General features: G+C 44.0%; 1 protein-coding gene across 1 annotated transcript in view; it reads right to left on the bottom strand.

Moving 5' to 3' along the window:
- ZNF462 (zinc finger protein 462) overlaps positions 1 to 23,459 on the bottom strand; it is a gene marked incomplete at its 5' end in the record, with an annotated part of 83,407 nt that overhangs the window by 8,025 nt on the left and 51,923 nt on the right. Inside the window, one exon of the mRNA XM_080820128.1 lies at positions 14,622 to 14,845. Within this exon, the coding sequence (XP_080676254.1) occupies positions 14,622 to 14,845 (224 nt within the window). The remainder of the gene's footprint in view (positions 1 to 14,621; positions 14,846 to 23,459) is intronic.

Here is a 23,459-nt window from a genome sequence, read left to right as displayed (position 1 = left end):
TCCAAATGAATAATAGAATCATGAGCCGCCACAGACCGAACAGGGCTCTCCCTGGGGGAGAGATTTTTCCACCACCACTTTCCCTTGACCGTGTTTTTGGAACCAGGACCAAACACCACCAGTGCCCAAGAGGCTCTTTTCTTCCCTTGGGCTGTTCCAGGGGGTAGATCTGTCCTTTACCCTCTTGTTCCAACATTTTTAAAGGAACATTGGACCTTCCTTACCCTATGCAGCAAAAAACACAAGCTCCAGTTGGCAGGAAATCAAAGTATCACAAAGCCTGGGGTACAGAGTAGGTATCCAATAATGCGTTTTGAGTTGAATTCAAAGGTGTAACTTTTGTAAATTACCAAATTTCAAATACTTCTGGAGGTGAAGAGGCTCTGTAAGTATCCTGAAAACTATCATGAGAGTCACAACCTTCTTCTCCATGATCTTATCAGCCTGGAGGCTGTGGGGCTGTAGTGCCCCAGCTTAGGCCAGATGACAACTATCGGATTCCCAACTCCATATATGGAAGACAACACTGTTACTGTGAATGTTACTGTTTTTGAAGCTGACCATAACCTATCGATTAAGGCTGAGATTACCTGAAAAAAAAAAAAAAATCTAGAGTAACCCCTAAAAGCCTTCTAGGTGTTAACTATGGCTGATTTTTATTTATGTAAAACGTGGTTAGAATAATGTGGGAATCCACACTTTCTTCCAAATAATGCCCAAGGGAAATCCACACTAGGAAAACTTTATAATGAGGCTATGTTTAGGGGTCTCACATTGGCAGTAGCACAAAATTCACCTTCTTGACTAATCTATTTTCAGAACCTCTCCAGTTGTGCGTATAGAATTATTAGGAATGACAGGTTAGCATGGACTCAAGCCTACACAATGTCTCAAGCCAACAGTCAACAGTGATGGGCTTATTCCTCTGTGGAAGGAGCTGTGCTCCTCCTGTTGGGGGTCAGGAAAGGGACCCACAAAGATGAAAGAGACCCAGTCCTGGCCTCCAGAGGCTCACAGTTTTAGTTGAAGTGGGAAAGCAGGCATTATTAATCAGAGTCCAAGGTAGATTTTCATAGCTGCTACAATACAGATAGAACATACTGAGGGCACAGGAGAGGAAAGGGAGAATTTACAAGATAATCCCAAAATACCCTCTGGGACCAGACTGGAACAAAGATTTGCCGAGCACCACCAATTCCATATGCCTGGCAGATGGAAACATCCTCATCAACTGTGACAAATGGGAGTGAAAGAGACTCAGAGTACCAGGGCCAATAAGACAGTCCTGAGAAAAGACTTAATATTGCCCCCAACAATATCCTGTAGAAGGTAGGCAGCATTTAAAAGGAGGAAGAAAACTCAGGATAAAAGCTCTTTTAAAATGAGAGAAACAACGGATTGATCTAACTGTACTAATGCAGTCCATGAAATCAGTTAACATTTGACCCCGAGAATAAGTCAACACGAGGGCGGAGAGATGTTTTTGCAGACCTCAATGCTAAGCGCTCAGGGAAGGCAACATCTTATTTTGGTGATTTGCAAAATTAATCAAAATTAAAAATTTATAGATGAAGGTGCCAAGGAGGAAGCGTCGCGTTCAGAATCTTTATTTTTCTTTCCTCCCTCCTCAGAGTTCACAGGAACCGTCTTCAAAGAGCTTTTGCTTACAGCACCTTCCTATCTGGATTTTTCTACTATGCCTCATTCCTACAGACCCATATTGACTTTTGTTTTTATGACATAAAAAGCAAAAAGAGCACAAGGAGCATGGATGGGCTTTGAAGTCTGACAGATCTGAGTTCAAGTTCAGAGTCTGCCATTATTAACCACATGATTGTGGGTAAGTTGTTCAACATCCATCCTCTGTGTCCCCATTCGTAAAAGGGTAGGTCAGCACACTACCTGAAACACAACAGTTCCCCAAAATGCAGTTTCCTTCTCCTTTCTGGGAATGTGGCCTTTTCCAATTTTGGCTTTTGGAAACGCTTATAACAAGCATCGTAAATGCATATTTATGAAGTTATGTTTAGCCACAAACTCTACATTTTAACCAAATAGCATTTATGACAAATATTTGAATAAAAGTTTTCTGGGTTGCCAGTTTTTCAGGAAAACGAGGCAAGGTTCCAATTTACCTAACTTTGAAATATGTTTGAAATAACACACCCTTAAGTGACCAATACATAGAAGGAAGCCTTTTCTGACCTCCTCCCTCCACTTTCCATCTCTAGCTGGGGCATCAGCAGGTGTGTGTAAGAGGTGAGTGGCGGCCCCTGCCAGGAAATGAAAATAACCAAACCAAGAAAGGTCAAGAAGATCCTCAAACACCTTCTTTAATCCATACATATTCATTTGTTCACTTATTTGTTCCTTCCTTCCTTCCTTCCTTCCTTCCTTCCACAAGGATACCTCCACCCACCCCCACCCCCGCCCAGGCCCCACGCGAGGTATAGAAGCCCCTGCTTCTCAAGGAGCGCATGGTGACAGAAGGAGATCTGTCACAAAACCAAATGTTATTTTTTTCTTTTCCCCCTTCTGGGTTTTTCATTTTCCCATTACCACCATTCCTTCATTGGGAAACATCTTGGATTCTGCACAATTTTAAAAGAATATATGATATTTCCGCGATATGACGTTCATCCAGGGCTAACCCAGGATTTATCTGTCCTGGAGATTTCTAAAGGCTTTGTTAGGTAATTAAAAGATTTAGTACACTAAAAACTAAAAACCTTGCCACTTAATTAGAAAATTTTAAAAGAAAAACTGTTTATAGTGTTGGGCTCTTACTAAACTTTAAATCCCCAATCAGCCATCCGGTTTTGATCTTAATACAAAAGGAAGACTCCTTGCTGCATTTATTCATTCATTCATTCACTCATTCATCTATTTTGAAAGATTTATTTGGGGCACCTGGGTGGCTCAGTGGGTTAAAGCCTCTGCCTTCAGCTCAGGTCATGATCTCGGGGTCCTGGGATCAAGCCCCGCATCGGGCTCTCTGCTCAGCGGGGAGCCTGCTTCCCTTCTCTCTCTGCCTGTGTCTCAGCCTACTTGTGATCTCTGTCAAATAAATAAATAAAATCTTAAAAAAAAAAGATTTATTTATTTGAGAGAGCAAGTGAGTGCAGGGGTGGAGGACAGAGAAACTTGAGCAGACTCCTCGCTGAGCCCCCACGTGGAGCTTGGTCCCACAACCCTGAGATCATGACCTGAGCTGAAACCAAGGGCCAGATGTTTAACCGATTAAGCTACCCAAAGGCCCCCTCCTGCATTGAAAAAATTTCTTTGAACTATTATTTGGAATTCTGATTATTTCTCAAAGATACTAGGACTTTTATCATATTCATTTAAAAAAAGTGATATTAAAAATTGTGATACAGTCAACACAGAATGTATGCTAGTTTGGGGCATACCATTAGTGACGGGTCTCTATAGTAAGCTCTGCTCACCACTGGTGTGGCTATTGCCAAACACTACGCATCACTATTACAGTACCATTGACTGTAGTCCTCATCCTGTTCCCCCTCTCCCTGCGACTGACTCATTCCCCAACCAGGAGCCTCTCTCTCCCTCTCCCCTTCACCCACTGTGCCCATCCCCCACCACACTCCTCCCTGGCAAGCATAAGTTTGTTCTCTATATTTATGGGTCTGTTTCTTTTTTTTTTTTTTTGCTTGTTTTTTAGATTCCACATATAAGTGAAATCATTTGGTGCTTGTCTTCTCGGTCTTACTCGTTTCACTTGGCATCCTATTCTCTAGGTCCCCCCCTTGCCGCACCGTGGAGCCACCATCTTACCTGGAATAAGGCAAGCTCCCCCGCCCCCTCCCTCCTTGCTGCTTCCCCAGCATGCCTTCTTACCCCTTCTTGCATTGCTTCTCCAATGTGGTCTGAGAGTAAAAATAAATATGTAAATCTACTCATGTCAGTTTCTGCTTGCCCTGAGGACAGGATAAAATCTGAATTTCTCACTATAGTTAGAAATGGCCAACTCTCTCCTTACCCTGGCCCATCTTCTACAGCCCACTGCTGCCACCCTGAACTTACCGACGTTTCCAGGATACGCCGTGCTCTTGAATACGGGCCTTTCTCTGCTCATGCCACTTTCTCTGCCTGCAATTCTGCTGCCTCATTCACACAGTCACTCCTGTCTTCCAGCCCTGCTTCCGTGTCACTACATCAGGGGGACCGTCCCTAAACTCCTTGTGGGTCAATTATCCTTACTCTACGCTTCCCTTTTATAATTCATCCCACTCGGGGGTTGATTGTTTATGGCCTGCCGCCCCCAGTGAACTGCAAGCTCCATGAGGACAGACAGACACTCTGTGCATCTCATTCACAGCTGGCTGGCTATATGTCTGTTAGAGCGGCTGCTGCGCTCACCTCTTGCCTACTACAGGCCTTCCTTTTAATGTAATGTATCTTTTGTTCCCATACAGGTCACAAAGAATAACTGGAGAGCAGAAAAAGCTTCAAGTCTGACTACCTACACATACGACTGTCAACAAGGTATTGTACTTCTGTAATTCTGCTCTCCATGCATAGGGTATTTAATTGCTGAAATTGGATTAAAACACACAAGTGGGTATCCTGCCTTTTTTTATGCCTGGCATGGTATAAATATCATTCTCTGTATAAATATCATTTTTAAATCACTCTGTATGTATCTTATCAAGTAAATAAGATTATAGTTCACCTGACTCCTCCCATGAGTTCACCTTTGGCTATCCCTGGCTTTTCACTATTAAAAACCAACAACAAGGGGCGCCTGGTGGCTCAGTGGGTTAAAGCCTCTGCCTTCGGCTCAGTTCATGGTCCCAGGGTCCTGGGATCAAGCCCCACATCGGGCTCTCTGCTTGGCAGGGAACCTGCTTCCTCCTCTCTCTCTGCCTGCCTCTCTGCCTACTTGTGATCTCTGTCTGTCAAATAAATAAGTAAAATCTTAAAAAAAAAAACAAAAACCAACAACAAATCTTACTGTATATAAATTATACAATTTCTTTCATGTTTAGCTTTAATTTTATAGGCCATATTGCCAGATGTGAAATTATAGGATCAAAGTCAAAGGCCACAGACTTTTATTCAAGTCCCAACTGATGTTCTGGGTTGGCGTCTACAGTGATCATAGCAGTGAGTTACTTTCTGAACCTGGAGATTGGTGGGTATCTGGTGCAGAGGACGTACTGAGGGAAAGTCCCTTCTTTCTCTGGAGGTGCACAGAAATGTATTACCTTGTATCCCAAAAGGCCCACAAGAGAGGGAAAAACAGCAAAGCTAAGAGTTTGAGATTTAGAATCTGGCTCCTCGCAGCCTTTGGAAGGCAGAAGTAACCGTACGTGTGTTTGAAGGTTGGACTGCTCAAATACAAAATCTCTCGGACTATAAAACTATACAGAGAGCCTTATATCTCGTGAAAGTTACTTGCGATCGCCTGCAAATCCAAAGTCCCCTGTGAAGGCCACTTGCCCCTAAGAATGTGGGAAGAAGTGCCAACAACCAGCAAGAAGCTTTCCCCGTTAACACTGGAGAGCCGACACTGTCAGCCCTTCTGAGCTCACGCTCAGTAGTCAAGCTCCACACCTGTGTGTGTCCTTTTGCTTCTTGGTTTGTAGTCATGCAGCAGAGTGAGTGCATTTCCCTAGCATATGAACGAATTTCCATACTTGAGGCTTATTCTATGGGAGAAGCATTCCATGATTTACAAATACTACAAAGTTGAACATGCATTTTCATACTACGGCAGCAAACCCAGTCTTACAGGAAAGATTGGTGTGAACTTGCTGGCTAACGAAAGCAGGAAACCGGACACCCCTGTCCTCACATTACTTAGCCGACATTTAAATGGGGGAGACTGTGATCAAGAAGAATCCCTCCGTGTTTCCAGAGCTCTCCCCGCTTCTCACTTAACATCTGTACCTTCAAAGGGACATGCTGTCAGGCTGAGCACATCACCTAATACTGCCTGTTCATGTTAAAAAGAAAGGCCAGAGGGAACATTTTTTATTTGCAGAAAAAGTGACACCAGAGAATACGGAGAAACCGCCTCGTACATCAGAAATGCCCATCTCAGGCCCACGCCAAGGATGCGTAGCGCTGCAAAGATTTTAAAGGCCTTAGAGCACGGGTAGGCACATTTTCTGCAGAGGGCCAGATTAGCAAGTATTCTGGGCTTTCTGGACCGTCTAGTTTCTGTCACAGCGACTCACCTGCTGCTACAGCTTGAAAATGGCCACAGACAGTATGGGAATGGATGAGCACAGCTGTGTTCCAAGACCACTGCATTGATGGACACTGGAGTTTGAAATTCGTATAATTTCACATGTTATGAAATAGTACTCTTTTGATTTCCTTCAACCATTTAAAAATGTCAAAACCCTCCTTAACTGGTGGGCCACAGAAAAACAGGCAGGGGACCGGATTTGGTCCATGGACCAGGGTTTGCCAACCTCTAACTTATACTATCAGGTGGTCTACCCAGCGATCTCTGCCTATCTTTGAAAATCAGAACGGGAATGAAATCAGGAGAAAGCAAAGCATCATCTCTATGATTTCTTAGAGGAAGATGGTCCAAGCTGCAGGTAAAAATCTTGTATTCTTGGATCAGAGCCTTTCGATCAGAGCTCTCATAAAAGCTTTTAGGAGGGATATTCAGCTAAGTGTATTAAAGTTCTATGGGAGATAAGTCATGACACCATATATGCTGTGCCGCCATCCTATTTTGCAGGTACCTTTATCAAGCACTTAACATGCTGGCTTGTGGTTCTTGATTTAAGCTTGTTTCCCCTCCTTGGTTATAAACTCTTCCAAGGTAGCAACTACTTCCTATTTAGCTTTATATGCTCAGTATAGAGTATAAGATCGGTCATCTCAGTGACACACAGTAATGTTGTTTGAATTTACTGGTAACATAAAAACCATGGGAGATCATAAAGTATAAAGAACTTCATAATGTCATACCCAGTGATAAAAATTTGCTTGCTAATAAGACTGAACATTTTCTAAAAGATTTTCAGTTCTTGCCAAATATCTATTATGTGCTAAAAGTTAATCCAGTCGTTTTCACATGGATCACTTAACCTTTATCGCTACTCGGAGAGATATGTGTTACCTTTCATATTTGTAAATAAGGGAAGCAACACACAAGAAGCTAAGTGATAAAGCCAGGATTAGAACTCACATCTTCAGAGGACAAGGCTCTAGCTTTCCCCATTATTATGCAAATCATCTGCAGAAATGCAAAATTATGTACAAAATATGTAAAAATTACCCACGGAATACCAACTGAACACAAGAAGGCAGCAGAAAAAAGTACTGTGACTGTAATGTTGCAAAATTTGATGAATAGAGGAGTAGAATCTTTTGAGAATTTTTCTTCAAAATAAAAACCTTTCTAAGAACAGTAAGAATAGAGGCTGAAAAAGTGCTCAGGAAGGTACAGAGCACAGAGGTCAAGGGGAATATCTACTTTCTTTTGTAATTACTAAGCCAGAAGCAGAAAACATGCTTCTGCTGACCTAACTTAGCAGAAGTCCAGACAAAACCAAGTCATTTTGAGCATCTCAGGATAACTGCAGTCACCAGCACTCAAGAAAGCCCAGTGAAAGGCATCATTAAGAAAGTCAAAGAACTCTGTTGCTGGCCAACAGAGCTGTTGTGAATATCCTGAACTTGAAACCCAGACGGCAAAGGTGTGGCTGGTGCTGCCACATCTTGCTTCTATGAACAAACAGGATACTTAAAATATTTGATTTGAAAAGTGATTTTGTATATTGATTTATTTAGCAAACAGCTATCAGATACTTTACTGTATGCAGGGTACCATGACTAGATTTTGGAAGACAAGACAGGTAAATAACACGGTTTCCATTTTAAGGACGTTGCATCCAATGGCAAGATGGAGGCTTGTTAAGTGTTAAGTTTCAGCAGGAGCCGTTCAGTTTGGAGAGTTTAGTGGACAATTTCAAAAGTTACAGGCAAAGACCATCTTCAAATGTCTACTTAAAAAATACCGTGCAAGGTTCGACCAGGCACATCCCTCTGAAAAATGGTCAGACTTCTTCCCTCATCTACTTCTGATGTCCAAAATCCATGAAAGAAACGGGGGCTGTGGTCAACAAATCAAGAAGCAAGACTACTATAACGAAAAGCAAACTGAAGCGATGTAATCTTCAGGAGAAACCCCCAGCTTGGATCAATCCTCAGTCGATCAAGATAAAGCTGCTGGCACTCAGTTTCAAAATTAAACGCAGTCCCCAAACATGTGGCCAAAGGTGTGTTTTATGATTTGGAATCGAGGGAAGGTTCTTTTGTTTTCTTTCTTCTCATTACCTTTGCTGGACACAAATGTTCTATGGGACTCTCCTGCCACTGTGGATTTTACTAGTCCAGAAATCGGAACAATTTTATTGGCATAACTGAAATGTTGGTGATGCCTCCTGAGCTTAACGTAGTGCTGCTTCCCCCAAACCGGCAAAGAGTAAGAGTAAGAGACACAAGTTCCTTAGAGTTTGGCCGCCTGAGGCTCCATTTGTATAAAAAATTAAAAACATTTCAAAGTAAATTCAATTAGTGAATGTGTATTGCCTGAATAGACTATCCTTCTAAATTTAATATAGCGAACATGACAATTTTATGAGCAAACCAAGTTAGAGATAATATATTTTTATGTTCCTTAAACTAGCAAAGAGACTCCAGAACTATAAAGAACACTAACAAGGTACCGCATACACTTAAAAACTTTCTTTAAAAAAATGTGTTTTTTAACTGTGAGAAGGCGAAGGTTTGTTTTTTTTTTTCTTCTTCTTCATGACTTTAAGGTCCTTAAAAATGTTGTCTTCATCTCTCACCAGTATTACTAATAAACGGTGCTACTGACAGAGGGCTTCAGAGTGTGTGTGTCTGTGGGTAAGCACGTGTGAAGCAAGGGAGGGAAGGAAGGAAGGAGGGAGGGACTGAAAGCATAGAGCAGTCTGTCTCTAGAAGAGCTAGTGAGATCGAAAAGAACAGAACTGAAGGATGAAAAATAAAATTTTAAATCGCCTGTACTATTTACTTTAGATTCCAAGAGACTGCAAGTGAGTCTTTGGCCACTGGTGCAAAGATGAAGGTCTAGGAAGACAAGATGCTGCGTCATGTTCACCATGAGGGCTGCTCTCATCCCTCTTCTACTGCACCCGGGCTTCTGAGGATAAACATGGCAGCGTGCATCCAGCACAGGTGAGGTCCTGGTTCTTAACTAGAAGGGTATATTTGACTTCAAGGATCCTTCCTGAAGGACCGGGATTCTGTCCAGTCCATGAACGACAGAGTGTGGCAACTTGACAGAGACATTCCTGAGGTCTCCAGGCTTTGCAGGTGGAATTCAGAAGTTCAGCTTTGGAGATCCAGTTCTGTTCAACAAAATCCTTTGATGAGAGACACATCCTACGGTGTCGTAGTTTCCTCTACAGATTCTCTCCACCACACAAAATCACCTCACGCTATTAGTGGAAGAATAGGATGAGCAATGCTCTCAAAACAGTCTTACTGGGTGGGGGCAGGGAAAAGTAAACTTCAATTTAGAACTAATGGCTAAGTCTACTGCACACTTTATTTTTGGCGGTTTACACAATAGTCTGGATCTCCAGCATCTTGTAGATTGATCTGTTCCCAGGATCAAGTTCATTAAAAAAAAAAAAAAAAAAAAGGCAAGCCTACAGGAAATTAACATTTTTGAGGATCTACTATGTGGGTCAGGTCCTGGGAAACTTGAATCTTTTAGGTATGAGGTATAATTTACTCACCATAAAAGTCATATGTTTTAAATAAATAGTTCAGTGAGTTTTAGTAAATGTATGCATTTGTGCAACCCTCACCACAATTTCATTTAAGAATTCTTCTCTTACTTCTCTTACTTTACTCTGCAATCCCTCTCCCAACCTCCAGCCCCACGCAACCTCCAACCTGCTTTATCTCCACGGTTTTGTCTTTTCTAGAAATTTCATGTATATGGAATCATATAATATGTGATCTTTCGTGTCTAGCTCCTGTCTAATTAACATGATCTTCTTGAGATTTATCCATATTGTTCCATGTATCAGTAGGCTCATTTATTTGTATTTTTAAAAAGATTTTATTTGAGAAAGAGAGAAAAAGTGAGAGAGAATATCAGAGGAGAGAAGGTCAGAGGGAGAAGCAGACTCCCCATGGAGCCAGGAGCCTGATGTGGGACTCGATCCCGGGACTCAGGGATCATGTCGCCCAACCAACTGAGCCACTCAGGTGTCCCTCATTTATTTGTACTGATTAGTATCCCATTTTATGGATATAGTACATTTTGTTTTTCCATCCAATTTATGTGGGAGTAGACTCACTGGATCAGATGGCAAGTGTATGTTTAACTTTTAAACAAATTGCCAAAATGCTCACAAGTGAATATGCCATTTTATGTTCCAACCAACGCTGTATGAGATTTCCAGTTTCTCCACATCCTTGCCAACACTTTGGCACTATCTTCTTAATTTCAGCCGTTTTTGTGGGTGGATAGTGACATCTTACTGTTGTCTTATTTTGTGTTTTCTTAGATGAATCTTACCGAGCCTCTTTTCACGTGATCACTTGCCATTTGTGTATCCTCACAGGTAAATTGTCTATTCACATTTTTTTCTCATTCTAAATTGAATTTTTATCTTCTCACTATTGAGTTGTAGAAGTTCTTTGTATATTTTGGTTAAAAACCTTTGTTAGATAATTACTTTGCAAATATTTGCTTCCAATCTGTTGCTTGCCTTTTTGTTTTGTTAATAGTGTTTCTGAAGAGCAGAAATTTATGTTTGATTACATCTAATTTACTCATTTTTCTTCTTTTTAATGTCTGTAGCTTTTGTATTGTATCTAAGAAAATTTCTCTTAACCCAAGGGGATTTTCTGCTCTTTTTCTGGAGTTTTATGGTTTTAGTTCATAGGCTGAAATTTATGATCCATTTTGATATAATTTTTTTGGTTAGGAGTGAATTAAGGGTCAACGATCATTATTTTGTATGTGGATATCCAATTGTTCAAGCACTATTTGTGGAAGAACTATCCTTCCCTTATTACCTTGGTACCCTTGGTTAAAAGAAAAAAGTCAACTGACCACATAGATGAGGGCTGACTTCTGGACTTTTTCTTCTGCGTCAGTGATCCACGCATCTATCCTTATGCTAATACCACATGCTCTGGTGTACAGTAGCTTTTGAAATAAGGAAGGGTGAAGTCCTCCAATTTTATTCTTTTTCTATACTGTTTAGGCTATTCTAGATCCTCTGCATTTATATGTTAGGATCAGTCTGTCAACGTCTATCAAAGAAAAGAGGTCTTGACAGATTCCGTCAGATCTATAGATCAATTTGGGGAGAATGCCAATACTGGGTCCTCTCATCCAGGGATACAGTATATGTTGCATTAACTTAGTTCTCTTATTTTTCTCAAAAACATCTTGTAATTTTCAGTGTATAGCTTTCACAGTTCCTATGTTAAATTTATTCTTAAATGTTATATTCTTTTAGATGTTACCATAAATGAAATTAATCAAATCTTATTTTCTGATTTCCATTTCTAGTATGTAGACATGGAATCGATTTTTGCATATTGACCTTATATCCTGCAACTTTGCTATACTCACTAATATCCTTGCAGCTTTTTTAAAAAAATACAGATTACTTAGGATTTTCTACGTACAAAGTCACCTTGTCTGTGAATGCAAGTAGTCTCATTTCTTCTAATTCTTACACCTTTAAATTTTTTGTTCTTGCCTTATGGTCCTTGACATTTTTAAAAAAGATTTTATTTATTTGAGAGACAGAGAGAGAGCAGGAGTAGGTGAAGCAAGAGAGTGAGAAGCAGGTTCCCCAGTGAGCAGGGAGCCAGTCTTGGGGCTCCCTCCCAGGACCCTGAGATCATGACCTGAACCTAAAGCAGATGCTTAACCAACTGAGCCACCCAGGCATCCTGGTCCTTGACTTTTATTTGGATTATTAGCAAATGTCACTTTAGCTCATTGTACAACGATACTCTTAAATCTCTTTCATAAATGCTGAAATCACCCAATAAATTGATTTTTTTTTTCAATTGATGGTTTTTAACCAGTGTACGTCGCCTACCAGTCAGAACTTCCATTTCAGCAGCTATCCTTGTTATCCTTGTTTATAGTGTCTGGGGGCGCCTGGGGGGCCCAGTCAGTTAAGCATCTGCCTTTGGCTCAGGTCATGATCCCGGGGTCCTGGGATCAAGCCCTGCATTGGGCTCCCTGCTCAGCAGGAGCCTGCTTCTCCCTCTCCCTCTGCCTCTCACCCCCCATTTGTTCTCTCTCTTTCTCGCTGTATTCTCTCTCTTTCACATAAATAAATACAACTTTAAAAAAAATATATTGTTTGGATAGTTATTTTAAAACTTCGACATACATTTTATACTCATCATTTAGAAACGAAGAATTAGAAAGCAGGAGAAAGCGCTGCCATCAGTAATAAGCAGGAGTCTCATAAACTTCACAACAACTGAGACGACAGTGAACATCATTACGCACGCTGGAAGTGGCAATTCTTTAGCCTGTTACGTGCTCACTGGACTTAATAAGCTGGTCAGCCATGAGAAAGAGTAAAATTAAAGAACATAACATGGCATAGTGAAAATACAACATCAGAAGACTGTATCCAAGATGCAAGGTATAATTAGTGATTTTTAAATGTATTTTAGTTTTTTGGGAACTTAACTGCCTTTCTGATAGGTACCACAGCTCAATTCTGAGGAACACCTTAGGGTCTCATCAAAGTGTGGGAAATACCAGGACTTCATTTAATCTTGCACAACTTCTGAGAAAAATAGAATGATTCCCATTTAGAAATCAGAAAATACAGAAATTTAAGTAACTTGCTAAAGTTGTATAGTAAGCAGTGGAGACAAGATTCAAAGTCAGGTCTGTTTGGGTCCAGAAGCTCTAAATTGGGCCCCTCTCGTCTGGTACTACCCATTGCCCTGATGGATACCCTGAAGCCCCAACCTTCCACGCCCGCTCGGGAAGCCCTCAGTTCCATGCAGGTATGGTTCTAACCTTCTCACCAGTGACTCACAGCAACTGTGTAACAACGGGAGAATTTATCTTCCTGGTTTGCTCTCTCCCAAAATACCAGCCCAAAGGCTTGAACACTATAATAAAAAGATCTGAGGTGGTTACATAAATAAGATCCATGCGCAAAAATGCAGAAAGCTTGGTTTGAAATGGATGGGCGAATACCCTTTGAATTTGGGGGCAGAGATGCCCAGGAAGTTTGACTAAGAAAGGCTATAAAAGTTTTTCAGTGAGGTAAACTCAGGCTTTTCTTCTCTGCTTTCATTTTTGGGCAGACACATTAGAAAATGAATGCATTCCTGAGCAGAAAAGTGACCACAAAACCATTTCATTATGGAGGGGTGACAGAGCACAGCCTTCTCTGTTCTACACCCCACAGAAAAAAAATTCTAACCCTTGGACACAGAGGATTCAGGCTCAAGTCTTGATAACTCGGGGTTTGCAAAGCCAGAAAAGAGGAGGAGGACACCGAAAAGAAAAAGGAAACTATCAAAAGCCCTTCTCATGGGGCCTTAAGTAAACACTCCCTCGCTATTTTGGATTTTGGGGTTAATTAGAAAACATTTCAATCAGCTTTTTTTCAAGAAACAAATACAGATTGTAGCTCCTCTACACTCTGGGCAAGCCACAAAACCAGAAGCAAGCACCTCGGTTCCCCCATGTGCCGAATAAGCCCTCTGAAGCCGCCCTGTAGGACCCTGCCTTCCGATCAGCAGACCTTTGGAAGACAAGTTTTCTTCACAAACCCCTTATTTTAGGTCAGACTGATCTGTTCTTTATCAATCCTCCTCCCCCAGTAAAACATGTCTCTTCCAGTCCTTACAGTGTTTAGACATGAACAGCAAGGCTTTGGAAAATCTCTGTAGTTAGCAAAATAGTGGAAACGACCTACACGGTTGAGGGACAAGGTGGCTGGCCGTCACAACAGGGGTCAGCACCTCCGTCCGGGTCCTCAGCCTGCTGCCTACTTCTGTAAACGAGGGGTCGCTGGGATACAGCCGTGCCTGTTCGTTTATGTCTTGTCTGTGGCTGCTTTCTTGCTACAAAAGGCAGAGTTGCACGCTTACCACTGAGGCCATCTGGCCTGCAAAGCCTAAAATATTGACTATCTGGTTCTTTACAGACAAAGTTCGTCAATTCCTGTGACGATACATTTAAAATAACATGGAAAAATACTCCTGTTAGGTTGTCAAGTAAAGAAAAAAAAATTTTTTTTTTAGAAGGATGACATAGTAGTTTACATGTGGTATCACCAGAATTATGTAAAACAAGGGGGAAATGGGCAGAGAAGAGATAAAAAGGGCCAAGCAGGTGGATTTGGTGGCAGCATCCGGGGTGACTTTCCTTATGCTCATCTCTGTGTTCCAGTTTTCTAACATGACCTCTCATTTCTTTCATCATAGAAAAAAGTCGGAAATGTGCCTGCAACCTTTAGTCCCAACTCGCCCCCAGTGGGCGTGACCACCCGGAGCTCAGTCTCCCCGCCAGGCCCGATCCCCACAGGGGTGCAGCAGGGTGGGGGCAGGAAGACGGCAGGTACCTTATGCTCGTCCCGAAGGTGGCTGTCCAGTTCCTCCGTGTGCTTGGTCTCATAGTAGCAGAGCTGGCATTTGTAAGGTTTTAGTTCATTGTGCTTTTCTATGTGTTGCTGGAGGCTCTCGTCACTGGAGCAGGTGAAGGTGCACTTATCACAGCGGAAAACTACTCCCTGCAAGTATTTGGACAGTTTGGAACGGCACACTTCGATGGGGACAACTCGCTCTTCTGTGGAAACAAATTGAATGGAAAGATGGAAGTTTTTACTGATGGCCCGCACGTGCTCTGTCTTTGGAATAAAGGAAGGAACTCAACCGGTTTTGCTACCTCTCATGGGTGTCCGTGAACTCATGTGCACACTGCCTCTCCCTCCATTCCCCAAACAGCATCTTCTGGTCCAGGTAAGTGTTTGTAAGACCAAAGCCTTTTGGTGTACTTAATCCCCAGAGTGATCTTTATACCGAGGTGGGAGGCTGGGAGGTGCTCGCTAATTCCTGAATGCAGGTGGCTAACGGAGGGGATGAGACTGGCTGCCATGTTTTACCCACCGCAACGACTACTGACAGTCCACCTGAGCATTTCCTTAGTATGTGCTAGTTGAGCTGGACCCAGAGATGCCCCTAAGCAGAAAGGGAACGGACGGTTCCTAAGCACCTGTGTGCCCCAATGGTGCACCTTTCTGGCAACTCTCTTAGGCTGGAGGTATTCCTGTTTTTACAAATCAGTAAAGCAAAGGACAGGACCCTTAGTAACTTTCCAAAGATCACAGACGTTGTAATTCGCCCAGCTGTGATCTCCATCCCTGCCTGTCGAAAAGCAAACCCTTTATGTCCCACTGTTTCCAGTTCCAATCCTGTTTCCCCTTCTGAGATGTTCTCAAGGAGACTGTTTTCCTTCTCCTGAAACCAAGGGAATCTCTAATAACAAATTTTAAAAACAAAGGACCTGTAGGTTTTCATTCACTAAAACTCCAGCTCTAACTCGGAGAAGCTCACAAATGAAATGGCTGCGGGAAACATTCAGGGTGTGGGGGGGGCCCGTTGGGGGTGGTGAGGGAGATAGGGAGGATTTGTGCCTTTTCAGACAATCTGTAATCTGATTGTCACAAGGGAAAAAATAAAAGAGAGAGGATTTGGGTGCTTTTCCCATTAACATACCAAATGCTGTAGGGCTGGAAATGCGTGTGCTTGTTTATTTTGCACTCTCTCACCCTTGTGTTTAACTGCTCAAATTAAATTTCACACCAGTCTGCCCAGAGTATCGGTGCACGCGCCAGATATCCATAACTGGGATAAAATTAAAATCTGTGCTATTTATGCAAGGATCAAATATAGCGTGTGTTTTCATGCTGTGTCTGGATTTCAGAAGACTCTGGAAGTTTACAAATGGACGCACACAACATATACTTATATTATTTAGAAATAGCAATGTATTATTAAGTCAAGAAAGCGTGATTTATTCTCAGAGTCACTGAGTAGCAACGTTTCCAGACATCAGTGCTTTGTGCACTGATGCAGCTCTCCCTGCAAGCCCTTCCGTTGTTGTTGGCCGGGGTTGGCCCTTGGGGAATCCTCCCCACCCAAAGCCATGCTGTGGGCTCAAGCGACCACATTCTCACTGCGGGGCAGTCCCTGCCTTGGGAGTCCTTGAATACGGCGATTAACTGGCTAGCAAAAAGCTGGCCAGAGGAAGCGTGGAAGGTGGTGTCTGCTACATATTCCCCAGAGCTCTAATGCATATGTTAGTTTCCCTATACAAAGAGTCAGTCGCTTATTTAGCAATATAAATATTTTTAAACCAAAGTAGAGCAGACAGCTAAGAAACACATGATTATAATGTAATCCACACATTTTCTTAGAATAGCAAATGTTTAACAGTCTTCTAACCATTCAGTTCTATGGTTCGGTGTAATCAGAGGAAAAAATGCTTTGGCATAAGCCAGCCGGAGCCCTGAGAAAGCCCAGGCCACGATGTTCCACTCGTGGGGCCGGGGGCTTCTCAACAGTAGCTCTCCTGACATTCTGAGGCCAGAAAAGGCTTTACTCGGGGGGCTGTACTCTGCATTGTGGGATGTTCACAAGGGTCCCTGGCCTCCACTGACCTGCCCCGGCACCCCTCTTCCCCAGGGGTGACAACCAAAAATGCCTCCAGACAAAGGCACCCTGACTCCGGCTGATGACCACTACGCGACACCAAGTGTCAGCATTACCTTCAGCCGCTCTGGCTAAGACACGGGTGCAAGCCGGCGCCCAAGCACGAGATGGGTACAGGCTGAACCCCTGGGACTGGGCCCAATGCCTCAGGAGCTCACGGGCAGTGTTCCCACAAACTTTTCTGCTACCTTGACACTGCAACCCCCTTTGCTCTGTGTCGGCTCCCACTCTGGGTTGTGTCATTTCTGCTGCGTGCACTCTCTGTCTCCAGCCCTGCCGACCGCCGTGGAGATGGACCACAGCTGGTCTAACAGCCCCCGGAATGATGCCTCCAGCACCTTGGAGACAGCCATGCGGCCAGCCTCCAGTCTTCGCTTCTCCCCGCAAAGAATCGCTTCTTTCAGACTGGGGTTTTACAGGCCTCCCTTTCAACTCCTCTACCACCTTGGTTAGTTTTCTTTGCAGCTTCCCATTTCACTATGTATGTCTAAGTGAATCTTAACAAAGTCATGAGCACTCAAAATAGCCTGGAGTTTAAATAATAACGATTCATGGAAGTGACCATGGCGATTTACCAGGAGCTCACTCTGTTTCAAGCACTGTTAGGCATTCTACCCTCGTGGTTAAATTTTTATTCTCGAAAGGCTCTCCAAAGTCAGTTTTATTACCTTTAGTTTATTGGTGTGGAAGCTGAGGACTGGCCTGCTGCACGCCTTCCTCAGAGTCACACCTCTGGTTCAGAACAAAGTTGTGACCTGGGAGCACAGGTCTCCTGGCTGACCTGTGCCAGCGGCCTCCTCTCCTTCACCCCTGAAAAGAACTCTCTTGGAACATTAGATCCTCATGCCGTTTACTGATAAGCCTCTGATTCCTAACTGATTAAGAATTCTAGAGCTACAGACATATCTAAGGCAACCATTTCTAGCTGAACTTCTTTCGAGTATCTTCTGAATCAGGTAAGAGGCAACTTCCTGCTTACTCACTCTGAAACGTCAGACTTCTCATTTCCAAATGAAGACATCCCCAACATTCCAAGTCTCTGGGCTACGTGGATTTTTACTAAGATATTCATTTTAGGGGGAAAAAAGTTAATTTTTCTTCCTGAAAACACGGCTAACATGACCAAGATAAAAAAACAAGACAGACTTGGAAAGGTAGGCAAATCACTGACAGTGCTTTCTGAATGAGGTTATTCATTACTGAGGCAAGTCAAGGACATAAAGTTAGAGACTGGAATGTTTCCAGGTATGGATGGAGCCCTGTCTTGGCTACAGAAGCCCAGGGCTCAGGGCTTTTTTTTTTTTTTTTTTCTATGGAGGCAGCGACAACTGTGGGTCTTTCTTGACTTCACACCTCTCAAAATTACCTTGGGTAAGAAACCAAGGCTTGAATCACACTCATTGTGACTCAGCTTCCAGAGCTGGCTGCAAAAATATTATGACTTCACCAGTTTGACTACAAGATAGATTGTGTCTCTCATCTCTTCCTACTCAAAGGCTGCTTGGTGCTGCAGCTGGACACGAAGCCCAGGAGGAATGCCCCACAGAAGCCTGTGGGAACCCAAGCGCAACAGAGCCTAGAAGGGTGTGCTGTCAAGCTCCCGTGGAGCTCAGTGGAAAAATCGGCTGAATTCCAACTACCAGGAGGGCGGAGGGGCACTTCTGCTCAAAACAGAGAAAAACCACATCACTGTGGAGTCCAGAGTCACCAAGTAAAAATTCTTCCTGAAAGGCAGACCACAGTACACTTGGGTTTCCTCCCCACAACGTGCCAAGTCTGAACGAAGCAGGGAGAGATCTGGAAGTCATTCACGCCAACAAACTCCGTATGCAAATGATCCTGCTCCGGGGCTGAGACCCTCTTTGGGCCAAACCAAAGCCCCACCTATTACTCTAGGCCAAACAAGTGACAAAAGCTGAGTACTAGAAAGCCATTAGGAAAAGAACAATAGTTCCTAAAAAACAATGATTCCAAAACATGACCATAAATGGACACACACAAACATAAGGACAACAGCTCCTGGTAAGAAGTTACTAATTCTGACGTTAGCCAGGCTACCACTGTCAAATCAGAGAAAGCCGGGAACCACACCTCTCATTCTGGCAAAAGTATTTGGTGGAGATGGAAGGGAATGTGTAATTTCATGGAATAAAATGAAAGACTGGCAATCTCACTGTAGCTTTTTTCTTTCTTAAGAAAAACAATACGGGGGTGCCTGGGTGGCTCAGTGGGTTAAAGCCTCTGCCTTTGGCTCAGGTCATGGTCCCAGGGTCCTGGGATCGAGCCCCGTATGGGGCTCTCTGCTCGGCAGGGAGCCTGCTTCCCCCCCTCTCTGTCTCTGCCTGCCTCTCTGCCTACTTGTGATCTCTATCAAATAAATAAATAAAATCTTTAAAAACAAAACAAAACAAAACAATACGGATCAGGTAAATTAAGGGAGATTAGTTTTGTTCCCAAAAGGCGCCCACCTGCAGGGTTCAGTTAAATTCAGTATTTGCCCATATATGGGGTTATGGGCTGGGAAGCAGAAGCTTTAAATTAATACGCCAACTGGAGACCGGCATCGGGGATTACACAGCTCCAGAAACAGAAATAAAAATATCTGGCAAAACTGTAATTCAATCTGTACCCAATTTTCCAGGTGCACCAAAGGTGTGCAAGATACATCCAGGCAAAGCTGTCTGTGCACAAGGCATCGTGATTCCAGTGATGGTGATAAACTGATAAACTCAGTGGAAATGTACTCATGAAAATATTCCCTATTCGTGGTCTCTCTTTCCATTAAAGTTCAAGTCCTTCAGTGCACAGACTGTCTGACTCTTCATGGCTGTATCCCCAGGGATTAAAACAATGCTAGCATTATAGTGAATGTTCAATAAATATTTGTTGCATTGAATGAAAACCCACCGAAAGCCCTACCTCCAACCTTTTCCTTTAAACAAAAATCTTAGGACTTAATTTTTTCCTTCTCAAGCTGGTCCAATCACGGCCAATCTCACCAAATGTTGATCAGACCTAAGTTCCTGAAAGAAATGGGTCTACCAACCCTTGGCTTCAATCTTTCCTAAATTGGTATTTATCAGGTACCCTGGCTTCCCATCTGCCTACTGAATAAAGTTCAAACTCCTACACTGGTATCCAAGCTCTACCTAATTTGGCCAGAACACACCTTACCAGTCTTGTGCCCTATATTCCCTTCAGTCTCACTCAGAACGCTCAAACACCACTATGTCAACACATCTTGCTCCCACCAACCTGAATGATCTAAATTTTTCCTCCCCACTCATGTAGTGGGTCCAGTAGTGTCCCCCAGAAGCTTATGTGCACCTAGAACCTTGATATGAGACCTTACTAGGACATAAGGTCCTTGCAGATGAATGTAACTAGTCAGGATGAGGTCACAGTAGTTTGGGTGGGCCCTAAATTCAAAGAGTAGTGTTCTTAGAAGAAGAGGAGAGGACACACGGAAGACATGCACAGGGAAGACAGCCATGCATGGACAGAGGCAGAGACCAGAATGACACAGCTATAAGGCAAGGATGGTGGAAGCCACCAGAAGTGAGGGAGGGCCACGGGAAGATTCTTGTCTAGAGCCTTGACAGGGAGCCTGGCCCTGCTGTCACCTTGGTATCAGACTTCTAGGCCCCAGAGCAGTGACAGTACACTGTTGTTTTAAGCTACCTAGGAAACTAACATCCCCAACTTCAAACTTCTTTACCTTCTGAAACATCATAGCTCAGTTTGAAAGCCACCCCTCCACACCACCTTTCTCTACTCCCAACACAAATACACCTGCCACCGTGAATCTCCTAGATACCATCACTCACTACATCACAGAGACTTACGCAAATGCTTCATCTCCTTGAGGAGGGAGGGTCCTGGGTCTTATGTACCTTATCTTGCCCAAGAAGCTAGCATAGTGCTGCACGTAACAACCAAGTAATGAATGCTTGCTGAATGCATGGACACACAGTATGCTCTTTTGCCACAGCCCACATAAAACCGTGATCATTTCTCATTCAGATTTCCCATGAATGAAATGAACTCCCCTCCCTTTCCTCCCTATTCAAATGTATCATCCTGTTGGGATAAAAAGGTAAGGCAACTCTTCTTGCAAGCAGTATCTCAGTGCCAGGACCAGTTCAGAAGTTGTTTTTCTTCCCTTTCATCCCAAGTATTTTAATGAACCCAGGCCTCAGAAAGCTCTCTTACTGAAGGCCCTAGAGACCAAAGATGCTTACTCATCCCCAGAGCAAGGAGAGCCCAGGTGCAGGAAGAGCCACCTCTTGTTACTTTGAGTTCAACCGCAACTTGAAATTGCAAGGCAGACACCCAGCCCTGTCTCCTGACTCGTCAAGACCAGCTTCCCACTAAGATGCCATTTTGGGTTGAGATGGACACCAAAGCCAGGCCAGGACACAGATGGCAGACACGGCTGTCCTGAGACTCTCGGCCATCTGTGGTCCCGTGGTCTTCAACTCTGACCTCCAGCCCCACAGGTGGTTCCGTCCTCAGACCCAGCTGCCACAGCCACAAGAATGCTCAACAGAGTGACACCAGCCACCCTCCCAGGGAAGAGACAGCGATGCCTGGTGGTTATAGGCATGGGCTGTGGGGCAGACAAGCCTGGGTTTGGATCCAGCTGGGTCACTTTTTAGTCATTTGGATCTTGGGTCACACTCAGTCTCTCTGAACCTTTTATCCTTGTGATTGGGGGATAACAGTGATACCCACACCATATAGGGCTTTGTAAGAATTCTATAAAATGACATATTGGACTCACTTAGTACAGCACCTGTCCTCGTCAACACTCAGTGACAGTAATCTGTTGTTGTTAATGTTGTCATTATTATTGCCGATCCTCAAACGCCCCTTCGTTCTAGATCGTGCACTTTCCGACCCTGATAAGGATGATATTTATAGATTTAGATGGCTCTTTTAACATAAATGACCTCTACAAATAAACAGCAGAGACTGTAAGGAACCACTGACGGGCAGTATGACGGAAGGGTCCCGGGCTCAGAGGCCCGGAGTTGACTCACTGCCCCGTGAGCCCTTGGGTGACCCTGGTTCAACCGTCCCGCTGTCACGGTCCCTGTGCGCCTTCCCACTGTGTCCGCGGTGCGGATCATACACACTGGGTCACACACGCTCCACTTCGGAGAAATTCCTCTCAGGTTTTGGTGTCTAGGATTCCTGACAATCTCCTGAACACAACTTCCAGAGTCTAGCAAACACCCGAAATCCAATAGATTCCGTTTTCTTCTCCCCCGTGAGAGGCTGGGCTCTCTGAGCAGACCTGCAGACCGCGGCCGACAGGCGCACGACACCTCACAGCGCTCACCAGACCCCAAACTGTCACTGAGCGTCCTCGTACTGCCAGCGGACTTGCGACTGGTCTCTCCTCAGTCTGCATTTGCCCCAACTTCCCATTTGTTTTAATCCTATCATTCTGCACAAGAATCTTTAAGAGACCTTAAATCCTTTTCGAGATGGCCACGAGTAACCACACTGAATCCAAGAAAAAGCAGTTTCTCTCAGTTTCACGTTTCACGCACACGAAGCAGGAACACAGGTAATAACACTAGCCCTTACGATGTTGTTGGACAGGAGTGACTTGGTGTCAAGGGTAGCACTCCAAGGGCTTTTCTCAGCTTTACCATTTACTCTTTGTGTCTCCCGCTCCACACACACACACACACACACACACACACACACACACACACACCCCTTTCTTGAAACCGCAGCTCATTAGCCACTGAAGCTTGGAGGCCACCAGGCAGCAGCATGGGAAGCCAGGGGAATCGACCACAGAAGTGAGGTCTCATCATTTCTGTCTGCTCAGCAGGAACACTACTCATGGCCTCTCCCCACCACACGTGGGCTGGGGGACCAGAAGCCAGGTAACTGACGTGGCACCCTGGGTGGGACCACTCTGGCCAAGAATTCCTGCCTCCGTGTTCCGATGCTGCTTCTCTCATCCTGCAAGGGGACGTCCCAGCCAGCAGCGACCTTGTATCTCCTCAGAGTGGCCTGGGCAGGAAGGAAATCTGAGGACGCTAAACGGGACCTTCCATGGGGTGTGCTGCAGAGATGGGCAAAATGTCACAGAATGCAATGGCCCAAGACAGTGGCGCTGGGGACATGCTGGACACTTTTGAAAATGCTCCAAAAATATCCAGCATGTCAGGGTGTGTGACATCTCAGCAGGACAGCAGAAGACACACTCACAGTTTCTGAGGCCTACGTGGCAAGCATGGAAAAGCCTCCTAAGGTTAGAGGGCAAGGAATGAAGAGGGGACGAGGAGGGAGGGAAGGCACGAACAAAAGATGTAAGATCAGTGGACGGAAACCGCACAAGAGACTAGCAACCAGGATTCTGGTCATCTTTTTCCATCTACCTCTGGCTTGAATCTTCTTTGGACAAAGTAGTTTTTACATAAACATATTTTTCCTTCCAATGCAGAGGAAGCCTGTTGTTTAACAGTGTTGTAATTGGCCAAGAGTAAACTCAACTGAAAGGAAAACCAAAGAGGACTTGAAAGAACCACCCCTGTTTATCAACAGGAAGCCGCACGTCCAGAACACCCAGTATGTATCCACCACGGAACGCACCAGACCCTCGGCGCATCATTTCGTAGGCTTGACCGTCCTCTCTTAACAGATCGGAGAGCAGGCCAATACAGGAG

Source organism: Martes martes, assembly GCF_963455335.1.
Source record: "Martes martes genome assembly, chromosome: 12".
Lineage (NCBI taxonomy): Eukaryota > Metazoa > Chordata > Mammalia > Carnivora > Mustelidae > Martes > Martes martes.
This window is presented reverse-complemented; position numbering and strand designations above follow the sequence as displayed.